At 43.6% G+C, this 27,373-nt stretch overlaps 1 protein-coding gene across 2 annotated transcripts; it reads right to left on the bottom strand.

The window, feature by feature from the left end:
• Window positions 1-1,837: 1,837 nt before the first annotated feature.
• Window positions 1,838-23,666, bottom strand: LOC145337529 (butyrophilin subfamily 1 member A1-like). Of its 2 annotated transcripts, none has more exons than XM_080182319.1 (8): window positions 23,176-23,666; window positions 16,419-16,499; window positions 11,234-11,578; window positions 10,365-10,649; window positions 8,761-8,880; window positions 7,444-7,470; window positions 5,747-5,773; window positions 1,838-4,017 (listed from the first exon to the last, which is right to left on the bottom strand). In XM_080182319.1, exons 2-8 carry the CDS (start codon window positions 16,477-16,479, stop codon window positions 3,491-3,493), a joined length of 1,392 nt encoding a protein of 463 aa, XP_080038445.1. In that variant the 5' UTR covers window positions 16,480-16,499; window positions 23,176-23,666; the 3' UTR covers window positions 1,838-3,490. The 2 variants fall into 2 exon arrangements, with proteins under 2 accessions (XP_080038445.1, XP_080038444.1); XM_080182318.1 differs by having other exon boundaries at window positions 16,419-16,503; window positions 23,176-23,665.
• Window positions 23,667-27,373: the final 3,707 nt, after the last annotated feature.

Raw genomic sequence — 27,373 nt, 5'->3', positions numbered from 1 at the left:
ACCTAGGATCAGGGGAGAGACTCACTGGGGAAACACCTAGGATCAGGGGAGAGACTCACCAGAGAAACACCTCAGGATCGGGGGAAGAGACTCACTGGGGAAACACCTAGGGATCGGGGAGAGACTCACTGGGGAAACGCCTAGGATCAGGGGAGAGACTCACTGGAGAAATGCCTCGGGATTAGGGAGAGACTCACTGGAGAAACACCTAGGATCGGGGGAGAGACTCACTGGAGAAATGCTTCGGGATCAGGAGATCAGGGATCAGGGAGAGACACGGGGGAAACACCTAGGATCAGGGAGAGACTCGCTGGGGAAACACCGAGGGATCAGGGAGAGACTCACTGGGGAAACACCGAGGGATCAGGGAGAGACTCACTGGGGAAACACCTCGGGATCAGGGAGAGACTCGCTGGGGAAACACCGAGGGATTGGGGGAGAAACTCACTGGAGAGATGGTTAGGGATTGGGGGTGGGGAAGAGACTCACTGGGGAGATGGTTAGGGATCATTGGAGAGACTCACTGGAGAGGTGGTTAGGGATCTGGGGAGAGACTCACTGGGGTGATGCTTAGGGATTGGGGAGAGATTCATTGGGGAGATGGTTTGGGATCAGCGTGAGACTCATTGGAGAAACGCCCAGGAATCAGGGGAGAGACTTACTGGTTTTAGTTCAGTTGGGCAGCATGGCCTGTTCCTGTGCTGTAATTTTCTTTGTTCTTTGTCTTTGGACTGTGGGAGGAAACCAAAGCACACGGAGGAAACCCATGCAGACATGGGAGAACGTGCAGACTCCACAAAGACAGTGACAGTCAAACCCAGGTCCCTGGTGCTGTGAGGCAGCAGTGCTAACCACTGCTCCACCCCTGAATTAACTTCCTGAATTAGATTATTTCCTGCTTCAATGTTGCTCTGCAGCCAGGATTGCTGAAATTTACTGCAATTCTCAAGAATTTGCTATTTGCTGAGGGTCCTCTCAATTATCATTTTGGGAGACTTGTCTCCATAGCCATCCACTGGAACTATTCATGCAGCTTGCAATGGGATACTTATTCAGGTCATTCACTAGCTGTCCAGTCACATAATTTTCACCCTTAAAAACTACCACTGAGATAGGGAAATGCACAGTTTGTAAAGCAATGGGGGTACCATCGACATAACCCGGTAAGACATTTAGCCTACAAAATGGCCCTTTATCTTTTGCCTTGTTGTGTAGCCAACATGAATTTATTTGACTTTTCAAATGTGTGTGTGAGATATCTTCCTCTTCCCTTTTAAAACCTTTGATTCCTTTAAGTATCCTTCATTCAATACCACAGGCTCATTCTTGATCCAGTCACAGAGTTTTCAAGGTTATTTTTAATAGAAACCAATTAGTTTACAACATTAACATCAATTATATGCATTGTTCTTGACATATAAAAAGCAGACAAAATGAACTGTGACATTCAGGAAATAGCAGAAAACACAAAGTGTGATCCAACAATGAGAACAATAATCCTTACAGTTTACCTGTCAGAAGGCAGTGAAACAAATTAAAAATTTAATCTCATAGTTTAATCAGGAAGTGTAATTTATATTATGGTATGAAAACAAATCTATAGATGTAATAAATTTGAGATAGAAAAGGCACTCCAAGCAAACAATACCCCAAGTCAGGTCTGATTAAAAAAAATAAACATTAAAACATTGATAACCTGCATTTTCTATTTACAAATACTAACTGGACCAGAATTGTGTTCTATACGTGGACCAGAATTGTGTTTTATATGTGAAGGAACAATTTGCTAACGAGACCCGTAGTCTTATAACTGATGTGTGGCAAGTAGGATGCTGGAAGGCTGGTTAGTGATGCAGAGCAACACCATCAGCACCAGTTCAATTCCTGTGGTAATCCACGAAGCCGCTGCCTTCTCAACCTTGCCCTTCGCCTGAGGTGTGGGGATCCTCACCATTCACCTTCCTGTCTCCCAAAGTGGGACAGCAACCTACGGTCCTTTGAATGGGATTCTCTGAACTTGTCCATGCCCGCCCTGCTGCAAGTGAGAACGGAGAATTTGGTGTTCCAGCCAAAACTCCATTCATGTACAGCGGCTTTCAGAATCTCAGCCACGAGCAAGGGCAGAGGTTTCCAGCATGTGGCAACTTTCGTACGGCTTGGAAGAAACAAGGGACAGTATTTTCTTTGTAAAATATCTATTAAAGGAGTGCAAAGGTTTCACTCCAGCTCTTAAAGCAGTACAGTTCAGAAACAGAGGTCACAATGTGTGGGCAGCAGGCATACACAGTGGCACATTGGACAAAACACCAGCATTAAAGCAAAATACTGCAGATGCAGGAAATCTAAAACAAAGACAGAAAATTCTGGGAAAACTTAGCCAGTCCAGCAGCATCTGTGGAAAGAGGAAAGGAGTCAACCTTTTGTGAATCAGAAAGATTAAAAAAAAACATTCACTTTGTTTTTCTCTCTCCTATCAGGCCTGCTGATTTTTTTCAGCATTTTCTGTTTGCACTTTACGCCAACATTTTTAGTTTCCCTTTTGCAAGGACATTAAAAAATTGAAATAAGATTGCAAAAAATAGACGATTCAGCAGTGAAATTTGGAAACACTTGTGTGTACAAAGGATAGTAGAGGTTTGGAACTATCTTCTGCGAATGACAATTGGTGCTAAATTAATAAATCTTAAATCTGAGACTGATCAGATTGAAAGGTATTAATGGCAAAACCTGGATTCATGGAGATAGCTTGCTGGTTAGCCATGATCTCATTAAACGATAGAACAGGCTTGTGGGCTAAATTATATCCTCCTACGTTCCAAATACAATTTTCTACATTCAAGTTTTTTTATTAGTGTCACAAGTAGGCTTACATTAACACTGTCATGAAGTTACTGTGAAAATCCCCTCCTTGCCTATTATGAAATGATTCTCATTTCATGATCCCTTTATCTGAAAGTAGATATGGCAGGCAGTCAAAAAGCATTTGTTTTGTTTTTTTATATTTGTTCATGCTTTGTGGTATCACTGGTTAGCTCAGCCTTTTTATCACCCATCCCCGATTGCTCGACAAGGTGGTGGCATGCCATCTTCTTGAACCCGTTGCAATCCATGAAGTGTAGGCACACACCAGTGCCATTAGGGAGGGAGTTCCAGGATTCTGACCTAGCGACTTATTTCCAAGTCAAGATGGTGAATGTCTTGGAGGGGAATTCCAGGCGATGGTTGTTCCCATGTGTCTGCTGCCCTTGTCAGTCTAGGTGATAGCAGACAGTGGTTTGGAAGGTGCTATCAAAGGAGCTTTGATGAGTTGTTGCAGTGCAAGAGTTCTGTCCATTATATCACAGATTCTACTCAAATTAATGGCACTTAATATGGGGCAGCGCATATAACGTGTGTCTAATGTGCCTGTCTTGTTTAGAAACTTTAAATTCCTGATACATGCCAAATTTTATCCTGTTTGTGAAGTTGCAGACTTTCAATACTTCTGATGCTAGAAACGTTTACCTTGCCTGGAGCAGATTTTAAGACATGCATTTTCATAAGTATATAATAAAGGGTAAAGTTTATCTTTGAATTCATTCCCGCGGAAAGTGTAGAGATGACACTTTGAGCTCGCATTGTAAAATGACACTGTCCGAGACTTGTAATTGAGGTAAACACCAATCCTCTTGGGGCTGTTGTTGGAAAGATCAGATGAGATGGGCTGGTTCACTACCAGCTGGTCTTTCTTCCACCCAATAGTCCAGAATCCATTCTCAGGTTTCAGCTCGATTTGTCCCTTCCTGTCATCTGAATCCTTAGCTACTCCCACACCCCAGTCACCATTCCCAGTCACCTCCACATCCCAGTAATGTATCCCCTCAGTGAATCCCTCTGATGCCAGTACACATGGGATGTCAGAAAATCTTTTCCTGGATTCAGGGAGATTGCTACTCGTCCCAGTCCATCTGACACTCTTCCGATCCTCAGACAACTTAAGTTTCAAATAGGCAGTTTCATCATCCAAGGTCAAGGAGGCTGGGAGAGGAAAGGGCAGTATTAGAGAGATTCACTCAATGTTACAGGCAGGTTAACTCAGCATTTAGACGTTAAATAAATCTATTAAACACTTAGAGAACCACAACATTCCTGTTTAGAATTGAAACTTCCATTTAATTCATTTTCTCTGAATGACTGGGAAATATTGCTCTTAATTCCAAAGATCAGGTATTTTCAATGCTTTCACCGAGTCCAGTGTTTCCAGCAGATTTCCCATTTGAGGCACAAAGGGAATTTTCCCAATGTACAGAAATAAACATCCGACAAGTGCAAAACACTGTTCCACAGGATGTGTCACACTTTATCCAGGGTCACAGGGAGAACCCAGTGTCACAGGGAGCAGTATGGTTAAAGTCACTGTCACCTAATGTCATGAGGAAGGGTTGTTCGTGCATTACAGGATGACTAAAGTTGGAATGTCACTCCACACAGCGTCACTGGAGGGAGGGTAGTTGGAATGTCACTCCACACAGTGTCACTGGAGGGAGGGTAGTTGGAATGTCACTCCACACAGTGTCACTGGAGGGAGGGTAGTTGGAATGTCACACTCCACACAGTGTCACTGGAGGGAGGGTAGTTGGAATGTCACAGCACACACAGTGTCACTGTGAACAATAGTGTGAGGAAAAGTATCTCGTATTCTCATTGTTTTAAATAGGTGTCCTTTTATGCAGATACAAATAATAAAATTTGATTGGTGGGACATTGCCAATTCAATAAACAATTACAGTTCAGCAATCCATGCTTCCAAAAGCAGATTATAGGAAAGATGCCATAAAATTGAAATAAAAGATCGAAAATAGCAGGGCTGGAATCAATTATCTTTAACTGGACTGGGAAGTTACTTGAGTCCATAAAGAGGTGCCTACTCACACAGGCATGAGTTAGGTTAAGAGTTATATACTTGTAATGTTTCACTTTGTGAATAAATCTAAACCGAGTAAAGATTGGCTCTGGCTTCATCCTTTTTCAACTTGCAACTAAGAATTAGAATAATTAGTCAAAACATTCAAAAACATGCATTTGTTTCGATGGCGTTAGGTCAGCACAGGGTGCTGTTGAGGAGAAGATTAATATACAGTCGGACAATGTCACAAAGAGAAATTGAACATAATTACATTTGCAGTTAGCACTGCCTGAACTTATAAAATTCTCATCCTAGTGTTTAAATCCCATCATAGCCTCCTTGCTCTATAACACTCAAACTAAACATTCCTCCCATATTTCTGCATTCTTCCAATTCTTGCCTCTTGAAAATGTTTGATGGCTCCAGTTTGGACACTCATGCCTTCAGCTGCCTCCCTTCTTGAATTTCCTTTTTACATAAGAACATAAGAAATAGGAGCAGGAGTAGGCCATCTAGCCCTTCGAGCCTGCCCCGCCATTCAATAAGATCATGGCTGATCTGTCGTGGCTCAGTTCCACTTTCCCGCCCTCTCCCCATAACCCATAATCCCCTCTCTTATCAAAAACCCATCAACCCGCGTCTTAAAAATATTTAGCGAGGCAGCCTTAAACCTCTCCATTTATGTCTCTCCCCCTATCTTCATGATTCCACATATAATCTACCTCTAAACAAGCAATCCTATTAAAAAATACTAATTTTTCTTTGATAATGTTCCAATGAAGTGACTTTAGATGTTTTACTATAATAAAGGCACGATATATAAATGTAAGATGATGTTTTGTGTTACAGGTTTATACTCACGATAATTGATTTCATGGTTGTCATAACCTGCAAATATAACAACAATATTTTGACACGTTGCTTTTCCCTCATTGAACATCAAGTAAAATCAAGTCAATCTCACTGTTGCAAATGAAGAATGAGGAATATTCTCCTTTCACCAGTCTGCAATGGACTGCACGACAGTTCAAACTTCCATCAGACAACCGCCCCTCAACAGAAACCACCCGAAACTCCAATTTCAAATCGCAAACTTCAGATGCTTTGAACTATCTTAAATAACAGTTCCACTTAGAAAATGTTAAAATTAAAACTTCTGGATAACCATAGTTCTGGCACCCACCCAATCACCACAGGACCCCCCCCCACCATTTCTCTACCCTTGTCTCTGCTGCAGTTGACTGAGAGGATTTCTGGACAGCAGCACTGTACCTTTCCCACCCGGTCCGAGTTGGGAGGTCAAACGAGAAAGGTGCAGCTGCATTTCAGGGTAAAGAACAGAGAATGGAGTGGCAAGCTGACAGCGGTTGTCACTCCACGGAGGTTATGACCTAATGATCGCAGTCATACCAGTGATTCCGCATACAAGAAAAGCTGCCTTTCCACATCTTGCATCAATTACAGTCCCCCTTTGCAGTGAACCATCTTTCCAATCTGTGTGTCATTCGTTAGTTTCAATAATTAACCAATGGTACCAAATTTGAGTCTCTGAATCATCCCTCTCTGCATCAATTTCATCCAAAATAAAAAAACGGTGAACTTGTTCACACTAATTTTAACCAATTCCTATTCCTAAACACACTTCTAATATCACATACTTTTATCATGATCAGCAACCCTCCAGTACAGCTGTGTGCATGCCATTCTTTTCTCAAAGAACTCTTAAATTTGTCATAGGGTGGCACAGTGGTTAGCACTGCTGCCTTGCAGCACCAGGGGCCCGGTTTCTATTCTGGCCTTGGGGCACTGTCTGTGTGGAGTCTGCATGTTCTCCCAGTGCCTACGTGGGTTTCCTCTGGGAGCTCTGGTTTCCTCTCAGTCCAAAGATGGGCAGGTTAGGTGGATTGGCCATACTAAATTGCCTCCTAGTGTCCAAAGTTGTGCAGGTAAGAGGGAGGGGGGGGGAAAATGGGTAGCCATGCTAAATTTCTCCTTAGCATCCCAAGATGCATAGGTTAGGGGAATTAGCAGAGTTAATAAGTGGGGTTACGGAATAAGCCTGGGTAAGAGTTGGTGCAGACTCAATGAGCCAAATGGCGTCCTTCTACCATAACTTACCCTTTGTAAACTAATGTGAGGAAACCTCTTTTTGTGGTGTTAATTTCATCTTGTCTCATGGACTCAAGAAGCTGATTTGCTCCTAACTTTAGACTTCCTGGTCAGTAGGTACCTGATTTTTTTTTCTTTTTAGTTATTTGAACCAAGCATTTAGCGCACCCCACCCCCCCCAACCTCTCACTCCATCCCCATTACAATTCTCAGGCACAGCCTCCATATTCATAGGTGTCTAAAAGACGGTAGTCCGAGCCACTACTATTTCCAAACATCTCTTAGCATTCTCAGATGCAAGCCATCAGAATAGTGTTTTCCCCCGCTTTCATCTGATAACTTTCCATACTTATGAAAATATAGATGAAATTAAAACAGTTCATCTTCAAAATCTAAGTCATAAAAACAGACCTTTCTGATTCAGTATCGGAATGATTAGGATAGCTTACCTTCCAAAGTGCAAAACAGTTGTAGTTCTGGAAGTCAAGAATACAAGAATGCTTTAGTATGAGAGATTCTGTCACAACCTATGAAGAAATACTGGGTACACATTTAGAACCCTTCTCATTGTATCAGTAGAATAAATCTTAAAGATAATTGACTGAAACTCTGAACAAATATATTAATTTTTAAAATCCTACTCCACTTGGGTTTTAAAATCTTGACCAAAGAAAGAATTTGCATTTGTTTAGCCCCTTTCACACCTTCAGATCATCCAAATTGCTTTACAATCATTTAACTACTTTCAAAAATGGCAGCCATTTACAGCACAGCAAGATCCCACAAATAGAAATGAAATGATCAGTTTTTTTTTAAGCTGATTGTGGGACAAATGCCAGTCAGAAACTCAGGGAGAAGTCCCTCGCTTTTCTCTGAATAATAGCTGTGGGGTCTTTTGTGCTCACCTGAGGGGCAGAGATGGACTTTCTCGGTACTCTACTGAATTATGAGCTTAAGCTTGTGTCTGAAATGGGAATTGAACTCATGACCTTCCACAGACTATATACATTTCACCTCCGTCTGATGGTGATGATAATGAGCTAACCACATGCCTCAATATGTTTAATTCAGGATGTCGCTAGAGTAAAAATCAGATCAAACATGGGCAGTATTGGGATAATAGGCTCCATATTGTTAATAACGAACTTCTGAATCCTAACAATATCCTACGCGAGTAGAATAATATTGCAGTTTAGTTCTGTGTTCCATTTAGTCACTGTATAGCACTGTTGTTATGGTTATTTGAGGGGACCAAGTTGTGTAACCCAAAGCAGCTTATTCTCCTCAGGTTCTGACAATAATTCTGGCCCTCCTGCTCTATAGTCCACTGCCTGTTCCTTCATATACCTCCATCTGGATGTATATACATATACATCTATATACATCTTACACCCCATGTGAATGTGCAGTTTTGAGCCAATGTTGACTACATCAAAGATGCTATGTAAATGCATAATATTGTTATTTCCAGGATCCAACAATCCAAAATCATATCAAAACACAGCAATGGTTCTTCTTTGCCACTGAGATAGGAAAGTGTGTCAGACTCTGAAATAGTGTAAGTGAAGGTGGTTGAGACAACAAAACAGCAGAATTGTGATTTCTCACTCATTACACCATGTGCCCCACACGGAATGGCAGGGGTATTTAATGGCTGACCGATATCACCAGTGCCCACATCCACTTTCATTTCAAAGGATGTTGCCGACAAAGCATTTTACAGTCTTTTTACAGCAATAATGTTGAACTGCTACCTACGATCGTACCTTTAATCCTTTTATGTTTTCTTTTGTGGAATATTACATCGAGAACAATGACGGTAATCACAAGGCCTACAAACACCCAGAAAATTACCAGCCATGGATTAACCTTGGGAAAGAATGCCTCTGTAGAATGAAACAGAAACAAAATCAACATCTGATCAGAAATACCAACCTTAGAAATTATAGAAACCCTACAGTACTGAAAAAGGCCATTCGGCCCATTGAGTCTGCACAGACCACAATCCCACCCAGGCCCTACCCCCTTATCCCTATATATTTTATCCCCTAATCCCTCTAATCTATACATGTCAGGACATTAAGGGGTCATTTTAGAATGGCCAATCAAACTAACCCGCACATCTTTGGAAGCCCCAAATTTGATTGGAGATGGCAACGTCATTGGACCCATTTCTAAGTCAAAGTGCCCATAACATCATCTGAAATTCGAGATTTACTTAAACTGTGGCAGAATTGGCTCAATCTAGTCACCAGGTCAATGGACATCTAGCTTATAAAAGAGTACTGATTGATGCCTGGGGTGGGGGAAGTTGGAGTCACGCAATAAATAGTGTATGCGCAAACTAGTGCGAGGAATTAAATAATAATCAATGGAAATTAGAAGCTTGCCAATTGATAACACTCATAAGAGCACTACATATTGATGCAGAATCATCAAGCATTGGGTCAAATAGAATTACAATGGGGGCAAGATAAGGAACACTGAAAAAGGAAATTGAGTTATGATTTCTATGGTCGCTTAAACTGCAGCATAAAGGAGGCATTTAACCAAAAGATCCCAGGTTACAGTTCTGCTCATCTCTGCTAAGTGAGCAGGTCACAGCCAGGATAACAGTAGGGGAGGCCCAGGAGGAGAGAGAAAAAAAATACAATCTTTCCTGTGTAAGATCATTAGCCTGTGACCTCTGCTGGATAATGTGCATTTGTGTGCATGGATGTATGAGGGAGAGGGGACTCAGTAGGGTGTCGGTTAGGGGGCCAGGAAAATTAGCGCATCAGCAGCAGCACCCTCACTGTAAACTGGCTGTCTCTGCATATACATGAAATAGACAACACAGACAAAGGTGGATGTTTCACCATATCTATCAACAAGATACAGCCAAATGTCCTTGCTAACAGCATCGAAACTGTAATAAAGACATCATTAACTGACCATTTCATCCATCTACCATTAATGATTATGACATTACCAATAGGACACAATTAAACAGTTATTGTCTCAGGCTACCTCTATGTATCATATGTAAATAATTTAATGGTGTGCGTGACTAGAAACAATTATCTTCAGTAGAAGTTGTAAGAAATACTCCATAAAAAAGGTTAACTGTACACAATTGAGCAGAGCAGACTGAAAAAGCCTTAGGACTCTCCAGTTCTCCTCTCCTCATTGATAAGAAGGCAATAAAAGATTCATCTCTCACGAACGCTATGTCCGAATATCTTTCAAGCACCAGCACATGAGAAGATGTATTGTGCTTGGTTGATGGTATCATAATCCACACCATCCCACATATGACATCAGCAAGCATACCAGAGGAAGACTGATACCCTGTGAGCCAGCAGTGAACACAAAATGGCTGCTTACATACCTGGTAGCTGGAGATGGGCCTCTTCCTCTTTGTTCAATAGACTGTTTTGCATTAGACAGGAGAATCTGTTCACAGAATCACTTGTTACGTCAATTTGAGTCGAGACGGTGAAAAGGCCACTGGAGTCTTTCTGATGTGTGGTCACAGGTTGTGTTGTGATGGATTGTCCATTCGCATCCAACCATTTCACACTCGGCTCCGGATACCATCCATCTGATTTACACTCAAGACGAACTCCTTGACGACTGGTTCCCTCCAGGTGAATCCAAGGCTGTTGTCCAACGCCTGCAGGTAGACATCATCAATTATCAATACAAGGCAAATTTTGTGTGATTGATTAAAATGTATTGCAACAATGCAACATTAATTATAAACCATTAACTACCATCAACATGACAAATTGGGCTCCTCTAATAAAAGATTAGGGGTGGAATTTTCCCAGAAATGACTGAGTGTCATTTTGGGTGAGAAAACCGGTATGTCTGACACAAACCAGATTGGGACCTTCCCGCACTTAGTGAAATTAAAGAACCCCTTCCTGCCCCTATGGACATTGGAACCCCCTACATCTTACTGTTCCCCTCACTAAACATAATTGCTGGCCTGATCTAAGAAATAGGAACAGGAATAGGCCATTCAGCCCTTTGAGCCTGCTCCACCATTTTAAACCTGGAAGCCTTTTCTAAACCTGTGTAAATGCACTTTTTCAACTTAAACATTTGAAAGATAATTCATTCCTAAGAAAATACTTAAGAGAGTCAAATTGATGGTACAAGTGAATAATGTTAATGAGCACCAGCACATCTTTAGCTAAGTCTTCATGGGCTTGGAGTTTACCACTTATTAATATTGTGAACGCATGGACTAACCTCCAACTTTGAGATTTATCACTGCTTCCTCATAATCTGTTTTGGAATCAATAAAGCATGTGTAGCTCCCTTCATCTGATGCTCTTATCTTCTTCAGTTTGAGAGAGGCATTGCCAACAGGAAACTGATCTTTAAAAAGTTCCGTCCTCCCTCGATAAGCGTCATCTCTCACAGGTTGGTCCTTTCCACGAGCATATAAATGTATTGGTGAAGTGTAGTCTAACTTATACCATCGAACTTCCAGTCCATCTAAAGGTGCACTGGGTACCATGTGGCACTGTAATACAACATCTTCACCAACAGCCACTATGATGGGATGTTTTGCTCCAATAACTTGAAACTTCTCTGGTAAAATATAACATTTTAAACAATATTGGCAGTCATTCCAGAGAAATATTATCATTGCAACATTATAAAGTATATTTTGCAAAATGTAACTTAAAGTCATTTTTCCTTCCGATAACTTCAAACAGCTCTAGGAAAAAAGTGGAAAAAAAATTAAGGACTTCATATCCTTTACTTATTTAAGAGTAAACACTGTGATACACCAGACTGATCTCCTGTGGTTGCAACAGGAAGCAGGTGGACCTCCAGAGGAACAGCGGAATTGGCTATCCAGCTATCGCACTGGGAATTCGACAAGTTTCTCCCCAAAGTTTCAGTGGGAGACTGGGAGAATCCATGGAATTTTAGAACTGGTATATTAAAAAGGAAGTAGGAGTGACAAAGGGACAATCAGCCAACCCCCTCAGACTTGTAGTAATAGTGGAAATGTTCAGTGGGATCAGTATTAGTGGGAATCCATCTTTCAGGTGAGGTGGTAAACCTGTCGAGTTGATGTGAAAGATCCCACTGCATGGCCATCATTTGGAAGAACATCAGAGGAGTTCTCATCCACTTTTTAGCTCTTTGTTGTTCTTGAACCAAAATTATCTAGTCATCATCATTGTTTGTGGTAAAGCCACCACCTACAAGTTCTCCTCCAAGCCACTCACCATCCTGACTTGGAAATATATCGCTGCTCCTTTTCAGTTGCTGAGTCAAAATCCTGGCACTCCCTCCCTAACGGCATTGTAGGTCAACCCACATCAATGGACTGCAGTGATTCAACTCACCGTCACCTTCTCAAGGGCAATCCAGCCAGCAATGTCCCACGAATGAAAAAAATAAAAGCTTGCTGTGTGCAAAGTGGCTGCTGCATTTTCGACATTACCAACATGATTTCAATTCAAAAGTAATTAACTGGCAGTAAATTTATTTTTATTCATGCACAGAACACGGGTGTCGCTGGCTATACTAGCAATTATTGTCCACCCCTAATTGCCCCTTGAAAATGTGGTGGTGAGCTGCCTTCTTGAAGCGCTGCAGTCCGTGAGACACAGGTACACGGTGCTGTTAGGGAGGAAATTCCAGGATTTTGACTAAGCAACAGTGAAGGAATTGCAATATATTCCCAAGTTAGGATGATGAGTGGCTTGGGAGGGGAACTTACAGGTGGTGGTATTCCCAGTATCTGCTGCCCTTGTCTTTCTAAATGGTAGTGATCTTGGGTTTGGAAGGTGCTTTGGAACATTCTGAGATTATGAAAGATGCTATATATGTATAAATGCAATCTTTCTTTCCAGCTACCATTGACTTGTTTACATAAGAACATAAGAACATAAGAAATAGGAGCAGGAGGAGGCCATCTAGCCCTTCGAGCCTGCCCCGCCATTCAATAAGATCATGGCTGATCTGTCGTGGCTCAGTTCCACTTTCCCGCCCTCTCCCCATAACCCTTAATCCCTTCTCTTATCAAAAACCCATCAACCCGCTTCTTAAAAATATTTAGCAAGGCAGCCTCCACCACTTCAACGGGCAGAGAATTCCAGAGATTCACCACCCTTTGAGTGAAGAAGTTCCTCCTCAACTCCGTTCTAAACCGCCTCCCCTTTATCTTGAGGCTGTGCCCCCTAGTCCTACTGTCTTTTTTGAGCGGGAAGAGTCTCTCCACCTCTATCCTATCCATCCCATTCATCATCTTATACGTCTCAATGAGATCTCCCCTCATTCTTCTAAACTCTAACGAGTACAAGCCTAGTTTATTCAGCCTCTCCTCATAGCTCAATCCCCTCAACTCCGGTATCAGCCTAGTAAACCTCCTCTGCACTCCCTCCAGGGCCAAAATATCCTTGCGCAGGTGCGGCGCCCAAAACTGCACACAGTACTCCAGCTGCGGCCTCACCAATGCCCTATACAGCTGCAGCAAGACCTCCCTACTTTTATATTCAATCCCCCTCGCTATGAAGGCCAGCATCCCATTCGCCTTCCTGACCACCTGCTGCACCTGCAAGCTGGGTTTTTGCGACTCATGCACAAGGACCCCGAGGTCCCTCTGCACCGTCGCCTGCTGCAGTTTTTCGCCACGTAAGTAATAGTCCTTCCTACCATTCTTCCTACCAAAGTGGACCACCTCACACTTGCCAACATTAAATTCCATTTGCCATTTCCTGGCCCATTCGCCCAGCCTATCTAGATCCTTCTGCAGACTCTCCACACCCTCCGCACAATTTGCCGTTCCCCCAATCTTGGTGTCATCAGCAAATTTCGACACCCTGCACTCGGTTCCCTCCTCCAGATCATCTATATAAATGGTAAATAGCTGAGGCCCCAGCACCGACCCCTGGGGCACCCCACTAGTCACCATCCGCCAATCCGAATAGCACCCATTGACCCCCACTCTCTGCCTCCTATTTGACAACCAATCCTCTATCCACGCTAACACCCTACCCCCAACTCCATGTCCCCTGACCTTTTGCAATAACCTCTTGTGAGGTACCTTGTCAAACGCCTTCTGAAAATCCAGAAAGACCACATCCACCGGCTCTCCTCTATCCACTGCCCTAGACACATCCTCATAGAACTCCAGTAAATTTGTCAGACACGACTTCCCTTTAATGAAACCGTGTTGCGTCCGCCCTATCAAGCAATTCCCTTCAAGATGCCTCGCAATTTCCTGCTTAATGATGGATTCTAACATTTTACCTACCACAGACGTTAAACTAACCGGCCTATAATTCCCCGCCTTTTGCCTGGCACCCTTCTTAAACAACGGCGTAACATTAGCCGTTTTCCAATCTTCCGGCACTTCCCCAGAATCCAGCGACGTCTGGAAAATAACCACCAAGGCATCCACTATCACCTCCGCCATTTCTTTCAGAACCCTCGGATGCATTCCATCCGGTCCTGGGGACTTGTCCACAATCAGCCCCTCCAGTCTGTCGAGCACCACCTCTCTAGTAACAGTAATGTCATTAAGACCCTCCATTCCTACCACCTTTCCATCGCTAACACCCGGCAAATTATTCACGTCCTCCTCCGTGAAGACAGAAACAAAAAAGTTATTCAAGACCTTCGCCATATCCCCATCCCCTACCACTAGCTCCCCTTTCTCATCCTCTAAAGGACCAACGTTCACCCTAGCCAGCCTCTTCCTTTTTATATATTTATAAAAACTCTTGCTATCCTTTTTTATATTAAGTGCTAGCCCAGCCTCATAGCTTCTCCTACCCTCCTTTATCAACTTCTTTGTCAATCTTTGTTGACATTTAAACCTTTCCCAATCCTCTTCTCGCCCACTGCTCTTAGCTACTCTAAATTCCTCCGCTTTTAATTTAACACTTTCCTTCACCTCCTTCGTTATCCACGGCTTATTACCTCTCTTCCTACTGTCCTTTTTAACCATCGGAATAAATTTCTGCTGAGCACCAAGAAAGATCTCCTTAAAGATCCTCCACTGCTCCTCAGCAGACCTACCTTCCAACACATTCCCCCAGTCCACATTCGCCAATTCTTCTCTCATCCTACCATACTCCCCTCTATTCAAACAAAGGACGCGCGTCCGGGAACCCACTTTCTCCTCCTCCATCTGCACCAGAAACTCCACCATACAATGATCACTCTCTCCAAGAGGATCCTTCACCGCAAGGTCCCTAATTCTACCCGCCTCATTACATAGCACCAGATCCAAGATAGCTCGCTCCCTCGTCGGCTCCAACACACACTGTTCAAGGAAATTATCCCGGCAGCATTCCAAGAACTCCTCCTCGAGCCCACCTCGTCCAACATGGGTCGACCAATCAATATGCAGATTGAAATCTCCCATAACTACTGCCGTCCCATTCCTGCACGCCGCACTTATTTGCGTGTTAACAGCCCGCCCCACCTCTAGATCATTATTCGGGGGCCTATAGACGACACCCACCAGCGTCTTCCTCCCTTTGCTGTTCCTAATCTCCACCCACAACGATTCCACGTTCTGCTCTTTGGCTCCGATATCATCCCTTGCTACCACCTTGATACTATCCTTAATCAGCAGAGCTACGCCACCCCCTCTTTCCTCCTGCCTATCCTTCCTAAACACTTGATAGCCCTGTACATTCATCTCCCAGTCCCTGTCACCTTGCAGCCACGTCTCTGTAATGGCCACCAGATCTTGACATAAGAAATAGGAGCAGGAGTAAACCACATTGCCCGCTCCAATCGCCTGCTCCTCCATTCTGTGTAATCATAGTTGATCTTTTGCCTCATTTCCACTTTCCTGCCCTTCGCCCCAGGTTCCCCAAAAGATTAAAAATTCTCAGCCTTGAATGTATTAAACATCCACAACCCTCTGGTGTTTAGAATTCCAAGGATTCACAATCTTGAGTGAAGAAATTTTGTTTGACCTCAGCTATGTTCCAGAGTCCCCAGCCAAAGGAAGCAATCCCTCTATGTCTAACCTAAAATCTCCTTGTTTGATGTTCTTCTTTAAATGCGATTACCTCCCATTCTGTTAAACTATAACTGAGGCCCAGTTTGCACAGCCTCTCGTCATGGGCATAATCCCCGAACAAGGGGTTGTCCATTTCAAACAGAGAGGAGGAGGAATTTCTTTAGGAAATCCATGGGATTCTTTACCGCAGAGCGCTGTACAGGCTGGGTCATTAAGTATGCCCAAAGGTGGACAGATTTTTAATCAGTAAGGGAATCAAGGGCTATGGGGATAAGGTGGGAATTGAGGATTATCACATCAGATCAGTCATCATCTCACTGAATGGTGGAGTAGACTCAATGGGCCGAATGGCCTACTTCTTATGGTCTATGGTATCATTGATCAACAGGGTAAGGCAACAGTAATATTTACTGTAAAAACTCAATTTCTTACCTGTTATTGCAGTTTGAAGAACACAGAGAAGGACCAAAACACTGAAGCAAATTCGTTTCATCTTTGGAAATATTTGGTTGACTACCTGAATGAAAATCTTTGTTAATCTTTTTGAAGAGAACATCATTGAAATATCAATGGTTCTGAAATTAAGCTATGGATGCTAATGTACAATTATAACTAATACCCTTCTTTTTTTTAGCAGAGGTGCAATTCACTTAAGTTCAATAAGTGCCATTTGTTCATATGTCATCCTCACATTATCTAAGTGCCCACCTCACCTCCCATTGTCTCAGTAATATGGCTACTGCAGCGAGAAGGAAACAATGTTCTAATGAGCTGTGAACACGTTTTTTTTCAACATTCAAGACCAAAACCATTTCTGTGTCAGCTCAGCAATTTTATCCCATGACCCAACACCATGAAAGTCTTAAGTTTGATTTTTGGTCTGTTAATCCAACAGAAAAAAAAAGTTTGGACCAGTTTTTACTGCTTTTTTTCTTCTGGGAAGTGTTGCTGAACTTCAGGCAGGATTGTGGGAATAGCAACACCAATTAGCCTCACTATAGCACTACAAAAGGTGAATCAGTCAATGTTTCACTCCTGATCAAGATATTTGTGGATTCTGGGGAACCAGGACCGGGGGTTGGTTCTGACATTCACACAAACACACACTTGCTGTCAGGACAATACGTATAAATAATGCCCATTTTGGCAAATACTGCAGGGTGTGTAGCACCTGTCCTGTATAACTACATTAAAGTTAGTTTATTTATCAGTCACATGTAGGCTTACATTCACACTACGATGAAGATACTGTGAAAATCCCCTAGTCGCCATACTCCGGTGCCTTTTCGGGTACACAGATGGAGAATTCAGCATGGCCAATTCACCTAACATTACAATAAGGCATGGGAGAAAATAATAAAGCAATAAAAATCAAGAAAAATTACAAACGGTGAGAGGAAAACTGAATTTCAAGTTGTCATACCTAGTTTAAATCCCTCCTTGGCTTTCCTCCCTATCTCTATAACTTCCTCCAATCCCGTAATCCTCCAAGATACTGCATCATCTAATTCTGCTTTCTTGTGCATTCCCACACTTATTGTTCCACCACTGGTTGTTGTATCTTCAGCTGCCTAGGCCAAGCTCTGGAATGCCCTCTCTATACCATGCCACCACAAGGAAGGAGGAAGGACTGCAAGTAACTACGAAAGGTTATGAACGTAGCCCTATCCATCTTGCAAACCAGCCTCCCATCCATTGGATCTGTCCAAACATCCTGCTGCCTTGGCAAAGCAGCTAGCATAATTAAAGACCTCAAGCACCCTGTACATTCTTTCTTCTATCTTCTTCCGTCGGGAAAAAGATACAAAAGTCTGAGGTCACATACCAACCGACTCAAGAACAGTTTCTTCCCTGCTGCTGTCAGACTTTTGAATGGACTTACCTTGCATTAAGTTGGTCTTTCTCTACACCTTAGCTGTGACTGTAACTACATTCTGCACTCTCATTTTCTTCTCTATGAACGTTATGTTTTGTCTGTTTAGCACGCAAGAAACAATACTTTGCACTGTGTATTAATGTATGTGACAATAATAAATCAAATCACCTAATTTTCCTCCTATAAGACGCCTTAAAATCTACCTCTTTTAAATAATACTGAATATAGAGAAAAAGATAAATACAAGTCTAAATTTTATATCCTGGAGATCATTTTCAAAACACTTTTTACACACCTGGTTCATACTGTTGCCTCACAGCGTCAGCGACCCAAATTCAATTCCAGCCTTGGGTGACTGTCTGTGTGGAGTTTGCACGCTCTACACGTGTCTGCGTGGGTTTCCTCTGGGTGCTTCAGTTTCCTCCCACAGTCCAAAGATGTACGGATTATGTTGATTGGCCATGCTAAATTGCCCCTTAGCAGGGTAATACGTGGGGTTATGGGGATAGGGCCTGGATGGGATTATGGTCGGTACAGGCTCGATGGGCCAAATGACCTCCTTCTGCATTGTAGGGATTCTATGATTCTATGCTCGACTTTCCTCCCACAGTCCAAAGATGTGCAAATTAGGTAGATTGGCCTTGCTAAATTGTTTCTTAGTGTCCAAAGATGTGCAGATTAAGGGGCATTGTCCATGCTAAACTGCACTTTAGTGTCCAAAGATTTACTGGTTAGGTGAATTAAGAACTTAAGAACTAGGAGCAGGAATAGGCCATCTGGCCCCTCAAGCCTGCTCCACCATTCAATAAGATCATGGCTGATCTTTTTGTGGACTCAGCTGCACTTACCCGCCCATTCACCATAACCCTTAATTCCTCTACTGTCCAAAAATTTATCTATCTTTGTCTTAAAAACATTCAATGAGGTAGCTTCAACTGCTTCACTGTGCGGGGAATTCCACAGATTCACAACCCTTTGTGTGAAGAAGTTCCTTCTCAACTCAGTCCTAAATCTGCTTCCCCTTATTTTGAGGCCATGCCTCCTAATTTTAGTTTCACCCGCCAATGGAAACAACTTCCCTGTTTCTACCTTATTTATTTCCTTCATAATCTTATATGTTTCTATAAGATCTCCCCTCATTCTTCTGGATTCCAATGGGTATAGCCCCAGTCTACTCAGTCTCTCCTCATAAGCCAACCCTCTCAACTCAGGAATCAACCTAGTGAATCTCCTCTGCACCCTCTCCAGTGCCAGTATGTCCTTTCTCAAGTAAGGTGACTAAAACTGTAAACAATACTCCAGGTGTGGCCTCACCAGCTCCTTGTAAGCTGCAACATAATCTTGCTGTTTTTAAACTCCATCCCTTTAGCAATGAAGGACAAAATTCCATTTGCCTTAATTACCTGCTGCACCTTCAAACCAACTCTTTGAGATTCCTGCACAAGGGCACCCAAGTCCTTCTGCACAGCAGCATGTTGCAATTTTTTACCATTTAAACGATAGTCCATTTTGCTGTTATTCCTACCAAAATGGATGACCTCACATTTATCAACATTGTATTCCACTTGCTAGATGCTCGACTCCTCACTTAGCTTTTCTATACCCCTTTACTGTGTGCAGTTTTGGTCGCCGCACTTACGCAAGGATATTTTGGCCTTGGAGGGAGTGCAGAGGAGGTTTACTAGGCTGATGCCAGAGTTGAGGGGGTTGAGCTATGAGGAGAGGCTGAATAAACTAGGCTTGTACTCGTTAGAGTTTAGAAGAATGAGGGGGGGTCTGATTGAGACATATAAGATGATGAATGGGATGGATAGGATAGAGGTGGAGAGACTCTTCCCGCTCAGAAAGGGCAGTAGGACTAGGGGGCACAGCCTCAAGATAAAGGGGGGGTGGTTTAGAACGGAGTTGAGGAAGAACTTCTTCACTCAAAGGGTGGTGAATCTCTGGAATTCTCTGCCCGTTGAAGTGGTGGAGGCTACCTCGCAAAATATTTTTAAGACGCGGGTTGATGGGTTTTTGATAAGAGAGGGGATTAAGGGTTATGGGGAGAGGGCGGGAATGTGGAACTGAGCCACGACAGATCAGCCATGATCTTATTGAATGGCGGGGCAGGCTCGAAGGGCTAGATGGCCTACTCCTGCTCCTATTTCTTATGTTCGTATGTTCTTTGCAGACTTTCAGCGTCCTCTGCACACTTTGCTCTTCCACCCATCTTAGTGTCATCTGCGAATTCTGACACACTACACTTGGTCCCCAACTCCAAATCATCTTTGTAAATTGTAAACAATTGCGATCCCAACACTGATCCCTGAGGCACAACACTGGTCACTGATCACCAACCAGAAAAACACCCATTTACCCGCATTCTTTGCTTTCTGTTAGTTAACCAATCCTCTATCCATGCTAATACATTACCCATAACATTGTGCAGCTTTATCTTATGCAGCAGTCTTTGGTGCGGCACTTTGTCAAATGCCTTCTGGAAATCCAGATACATCATATCCACAGGTTCCCCATTGTCCACTGCACATGTAATGTTCATAAGAATAACTCCAAATTAGTCAAACATGATCTGCCTATCCTGAACCCATGTTGTGTCTTCCAGTGGGATAATTTATATCCAGATGTCTTGCTATTTCTTCCTTGATGATAGATTCAAGCATTTTCCTGACTGCAGAAGTTTAGCTAACCAGCCTACAGTTACTTGCCTTTTGTCTACCTCCTTTTTTGAACAGTGGTGTCACATTTGCTGTTTTCCAACCTATGGGAATCACCCAGAGTCCAGCGAATTTTGGTAAATTACCACTAGTACATTTGCTATTTCACCCGCCATCTCTTTTAGTACCCTGAGATGCATTCCATCAGGACCAGGAGACTTGTCTACCTTTAGTTCCATTAATTTGCCCATTAATCTACCTCTTTTGTGATAATGATAGTTTCTAGGTAATCAATTTTTGGCATGTTATTTATATCTTCCACTGTGAAATACCTGTTCAATGCCTCAGTCATTTTCTCATTTCCAATTATTACATTCCCCTTCTTGTCCTCTAAAGGACCAATGTTTACTTTTGCCACTCTTTTTCGTTTTATATATTTGTAGAAACTTTTGCTGTTTTTATATTCTGAGCTAGTTTACGCTCATAATCCATCTTACCTTTCTTTACAGCTTTTTTCATGGCTTTCTGCTGACTTTTAAAGATTTCCCAATCCTCTAGGTTCCCACTAAACTTTGCCACTTCGTATGCATTTTTTTCAATTTAATATCCGTCTTTATTTCTTTAGCTATCCATGGTGGATTATCTCTTTTTCTACAGTCCTTCCTTATCACTGGTATATACTTTTGCTGAGCACTGTGAAAAATCACTTTGAAGGTCGTCCATTGTTCCTCAATTGTTTCACCATAAAGTTTTTGGTCCCAGTCTACCTTAGCCAACTCCTCCATCATCTCTTTATAGTCTCGTTCGTTTAAGCACAACACACTAGTATTGGATTTTACCTTCTCACGCTCCATCTGTATTTTAAATTCAACCATACTGTGATCACTTCTTCCAAGAGGATCCCTAACTGCAAGATCATTAATTATTCCCATCTCATTACACAGGATCAGATCTAGGATAGCTCGTTCCCTTGTCGGCTCCATTACATATTGTTCAAGGAAGCTATTGCAGATACATTCTATGAACTCCTCCACAAGGCTGTCTTGACTGACCTGGTCTGACCAATTGATATGTAGATTAAAATCCCCCATGATAATTGCTCTACCATGTTTATTTCTTGTCCCACCATGATGTCATTATTAAACTACACCTATCAGTGACATTTTCTCCTTACTGTTTTTAATTTCCACCCAAATAGATTCAACCTTTATCATCTCTATATCATCTCTCACTACCGCTCTGATATTATCCTTAAATAGCAGAGCTACTGCACCTCCCTCCGAATAGTTTGATACCCCTGGATATTCAATTCCCAGTTGTGACCATCCTGCAACCCTGTCTCTGTGATGGCCACCAAATCATACTCGTTTGCAATGAGTTGTGCCATCAACTTATTTACCTTCTTTCAGATTGGCCATGCTAAATGCTTCAATAGTGTCCCAAGATATTCAGGTGAGGGGGACTGGCCATGCTAAATTGCCCCTGATTTCAGGGACAGATGAATTGGCGGCAGGCGGGGTTCCTGGGATGGGGCGGGGTTCCTGGGATTGGGCCAGGGTGGGGGGAGGGGATACTGGGATGGGGGGGGGTTAATGGTATGGGTGGGGTACTGGGATAGGGTGGATTTATAGGAATGGGGGAGGGGTTACTGGTGTGGGTGGGGTACTGGGATAGGGATGGAGGGTTACTGGGATTGGGCCGGGGCGGCGGGCGGGGTTCCTGGGATAGGGCCCGGGGGGGGGTTACTGAGATAGGGCAGAGGTGGGAGGGTTCCTGGGATAGGGCCAGGGCGACGGGCGGGGTTCCTGGGATGGGGTGGGGGGGGTTACTGAGATAGGGCTGGGGGAGGGGGGGTTACTGTTGTGGGTGGGGTACTGGGACAGGGTGGATTTATAGGAATGGGGGAGGGGGTTACTGGGATAGGGTGGATTTATAGGAATGGGGGAGGGGGTTACTGGGATAGAGCCGGGATTGGGGGGGGGGTTACAGGGAAAGAGCCTGGGGGAGATACTCTGTCTGAGAGTCGGTCCTGTGGGGATTCGATCAGACTTCCTTATTTCAGTTTCGGTTTTCAGTTCGCCGCCCTCCGAACACAGACTGCACAAGGCCCACTGGGTTTAACACAGACTGCACAAGGCCCACTGGGTTTAACACAGACTGCACAAGGCCCAATGGGTTTAACACAGACTACACAAGGCCCACTGGGTTTAACGCAGACTGCACAAGGCCCACTGGGTTTAACGCAGACTGCACAAGGCCCACTGGGTTTAACGCAGACTGCACAAGGCCCAATGGGTTTAACACAGACTACACAAGGCCCAATGGGTTTAACACAGACTACACAAGGCCCACTGGGTTTAACACAGACTGCACAAGGCCCACTGGGTTTAACACAGACTGCACAAGGCCCAATGGGTTTAACACAGACTACACAAGGCCCAATGGGTTTAACACAGACTACACAAGGCCCAATGGGTTTAACGCAGACGGCACGAGGCCTACTGGGTTTAACGCAGACTGCACAAGGCCCAATGGGTTTAACACTCACTGATCCCGGTTTAAAAACTCTCACAGTGAACCCTTCAACCCACCGATCTCCACCCCAATCCCCCCCCGCCCCCCCCCAGTGAGGAGAAATATTCCTGAACTCTCTGACCTGGTCAACACTTCCGGCAGCCGCTTCTCGTCTCCCCCGAGATCCTCCTCATCCAGAAGCTGCCGATCGGAGCCGGGATCCCGGCTTATTCCCGGTGAGTGGGTTCCGTGCAGCCCGGTCAAACAGAAGCGCTTCCTCCAATCTCCACTGACTGGACACAACAGCGAAACAAACCCAACTGGTTCAAGGTCGGGAGAAGTAAATTTAACACCGCCACAAAATGGCCGAATAAACTGGGCGTCCCCGAGAAAATGAAACTGTGTGAGGGATTGGTGTGTCAGAAATTACTAGATTCAGAATTATCGGTCATAAACTAAACGGAAACACTTCAGGACTTGAACAGCAGATTAGGTGTAAAGATTCGCATTCTAATCTGTAACCTGTCTGTGCTTTACATGTTCCGTCTGAGGCCAGAACTCCCCATTCACCTGAAGAAGAGTTTAACCTCCAAAGCTAGTGAGTTTACTATCAAATAAATCAGTTGGACTTAAACCTGGTGTTGTCAGACTTTTTACTGTGTTTACCCCAGTCCAACACCGGCATATCCACATCATGACTACTATTGGTGTTGTTACTGGACAGAGACTCTGGGTAATGCTCCAGGGACCTGGGTTTGAATCCCACCACAGATAGTGAAGTTGAATTCAATAAAAATCTGGAATGAAACTGCTGTCAATTGTCACTAAAAACCCATTTTTTAGGGAAGAAAATCTGCCATCCTTACCCGATCTGATAAAGCAATGGCCTAGTGGAATTATCGCGAGACTATTAATCCAGAAACTCAGCTAATGTTCTGGGAATTCAGGTTTGAAACACACCGTAGCAGATGGAATTGGAATTGGAATTTAAAAAAGTCTGGAATTAAGAATTTATTGATGACCATGAAACCATTATTATCGGAAAAAAAAAATCTGGTTCCGTTTAGGGAAGGAAATCTGCAATCCTTACCTGGCCCAGCCTACATGTGCCCCCAGAGCCACAGCAATGTGATTGACTCTGAAATGGCCAAGAAAGTCACTTAGACATTAGAAAAGATATGGAAGAGTTTATGAGATGTCACAATGGATGAGTGATTTCAGCTTCAGAAAAATTGTTATTCTTGATCAGAGAAGATTAAGATTTTATCCAAAAGAGGTTTTCAAGATGATGCAAGATTGTGGTAGTGTAAACGGAGAAAAACTATTCTGTATGATGAGTAAATTGATATTCAGAGGCCATAGATTTAAAATTACTTCCAAAAGATCTGGAGGGAAGATTAGGAGAAATGTCAATCAGAGACCTGTTGGGATCTGAAACGTTCCATGTGAAAAGACAGCAGATTTTAAAAATAATTTCAAAATGCAGTTGTATAGGTACATGAAGATTAGTAGTTTACAAAATGATGGGGAGGTGGTGGCAGTGGATTAATAATACAGAGACCAGAGATAATAGTCTAGGGACCTGGGTTTGAATCCCATTATAGCAATAGGGAAATTAGGAGAGCCAGAAGGGGTCATGAGAAGACCTTGGCAGGTAAGATTAAGGAGAATCCCAAGGCCTTCTATAAATATGTGAAAAGTAAAAGGATGAGAAGGGATAGGACCTATAAAAGGTGAAGGGGGAAAGGTCTGTGTGGAACCAGAAGAAATGGCAGAGGTGCTTAATGAGTACTTTGCCTCAGTATTCACAGTGGAAACTGATCTGGGAGATTTTGCTATGGATTTGCAGCAGATGGAAAAGATTGAGTATGTGGATATTAAGGAGGAGGATGTGTTAGAACTTTTGAATTCTATCAAGATAGATAAGTCGCCGGGACCAGATGGGATGTACCCCAGGATACTGTGGGAGGTGAGGGAAGTGATTGCAGAGCCCCTGGCGATGATCTTTGCGTCGTCAGTGGAGACGGGAGAGGTTCCGGAAGACTGGAGGATTGCGGATGTAGTTCCTATTTTCAAGAAAGGGAACAGAGATAGCCCGGGAAATTACCGACCGGTGAGTCTGACCTCAGTGGTTGGTAAGCTGATGGAGAGGCTTCTGAGGGACAAGATTTATGAGCATTTGGAGAGGTTTGACATGATCAGAAATAGCATGGTTTTGTCAAGGGCAGGTCGTGCCTTACGAGCCTAGTTGAGTTCTTCGAAAATGTGACTGAACACATTGACGAAGGAAGTGCAGTGGACGTGGTGTACATGGACTTCAGCAAGGCGTTTGATAAGGTCCCCCATGCAAGACTTCTTGAGAAGGTGAGAGGGCATGGGATCCAAGGGCCTTTGGCCTTGTGGATCCAGAACTGGCTTGCCTGCAGAAGGCAGAGAGTGGTTGTGGATGGGTCTTTTTCGGCATGGAGGTCAGTCACCAGTGGAGTGCCCCAGGGATCTGTTCTAGGACCCTTGCTGTTTGTCATTTTCATAAATGACCTAGATGAGGAAGTGGAGGGATGGGTAAGTAAGTTCGCTGATGACACGAAGGTCGGTGGTGTTGTGGATGGTCTGGAAGGATGTCAAAAGTTGCAGCAGGACATAAATAGGATGCAGGACTGGGCAGAGAAGTGGCAGATGGACTTCAACGCGGATAAACGTGTAGTCGTCCATTTTGGCAGAACCAACGGGATGAACGAGTACACTATCAAGGGCAGGAGTCTTAGTAGTATTGAAGAGCAGAAGGATCTTGGGGTCCGGGTCCACAGGACTCTTAAATCGGCCTCACAGGTGGAGGATGTGGTCAAGAAGGCGTATGGTGTACTGGCCTTCATTAATCGAGGGATTGAGTTTAGGAATCGGGAGGTAATGCTGCAACTTTATAAGACCCTTGTCAGGCCTCATTTGGAGTACTGTGCGCAGTTCTGGTCGCCTCACTATAGGAAGGATGTAGAAGCTATTGAAAGGGTACAGAGGAGGTTTACAAGGATGTTGCCTGGACTGGGAGGCATGCCTTATGAAGTTAGGTTGAGGGAGCTGGGACTCTTTTCCCTTGAGAGGCGACCTGATAGAAGTTTATAAAATGTTGAGAGGAATAGATAGGGTGGATTCTCAGAGGCTATTTCCCCGGGTTGAAATGGTCGCTACGAGAGGACACAGATTTAAGACGCGGGGAGGCAAGTACAGAAGTGATGTTAGGGGTAAGTTTTTCACTCAGAGGGTGGTGAGTGAATGGAATCGGCTGCCGTCAGTGGTGGTGGAGGCGAGCTCGCTGGGGTCTTTTAAAAGACTTCTGGACGAGCATATGGGATTTAATGGGATTGGGGTTATAGATAGGTCTATAGATTGGTAGGTGTTGATGTGATCGGCGCAACTCGTGGCCCGAAGGGCCTGTTTGTGCTGTAGTGTTCTATGGCAGATGGTGAAATTTGAATCCAATAAAATCTGGAATCGAGCCTCCAATGATGACCGTGAAACCAATGTCATTTGGCGTAAAAATTCACTTTTTCACTAATGCATTAGCAGTGATGGGCAACATGGGCTAGAAAGTGGCCCTCCTCCTTCTCAAGGGGCTACAAGATTGAAATCAGGCATGTACACTAACTATGACCCTTGAGTAAGATTAAATACATTTAATACTAGTCGAAAATGTCATAAGTTACAGAAAATACTTCATCATTCATATATTCATAGAATCATAGAATCCCTGCAGTGCAGAAGGAGGCCATTTATACCATTAATTCTGCACTGACTCCGTTATTGAGGCTGTATCCCCCACCCTATCCCCATAACTCCACATATTTGCCATGGCTAATCCCCCTAACTCATACATCTTTGGACACTAAAGGACAATTTAGTATAGCCAATCTTTGGACTGTGGGATGAAACTGGAGTACCAGGAGGAAACCCAGGGAGAATATCAAACTCCACGCAGTCACACAAGGCCGGAATTGAACCTGGGTTCCTAGCGCTGTGAGGGAGGAGTGTTAAGCACTGAGGGGCATGTTGTGCCATCGTGCTGCCTGTGATTAATAGAACTATCAACTTGTTAAAAACCAAAGAAATAGTTCTGCTTGATTGAATACAGAGGGAGCACATGGCTCTCACAGTCAATGTTGTGTTCAATCAGCATGCACTTCACTTGCCCTTGCATTACATTAATATCACTTCAGTTATACCCATAGGAAAAAAGCTACGCAGACGGAATGTGGCAACTCTGAGTGTGGGCAACGGTCAACAAAATGTCTTAGGGGCTAAACCCCAGAACACTGATGGGCTGCATCTGATCCTTGGGTTGCAGA

The sequence above is a fragment of the Carcharhinus amblyrhynchos genome, unplaced genomic scaffold, assembly GCF_965287045.1.
Source record: "Carcharhinus amblyrhynchos unplaced genomic scaffold, sCarAmb.v2.hapA scaffold_52, whole genome shotgun sequence".
NCBI lineage: Eukaryota > Metazoa > Chordata > Chondrichthyes > Carcharhiniformes > Carcharhinidae > Carcharhinus > Carcharhinus amblyrhynchos.
The sequence above is the reverse complement of the archived record's forward strand: the minus strand, read 5'-3'. Positions and strand labels throughout refer to the sequence as shown.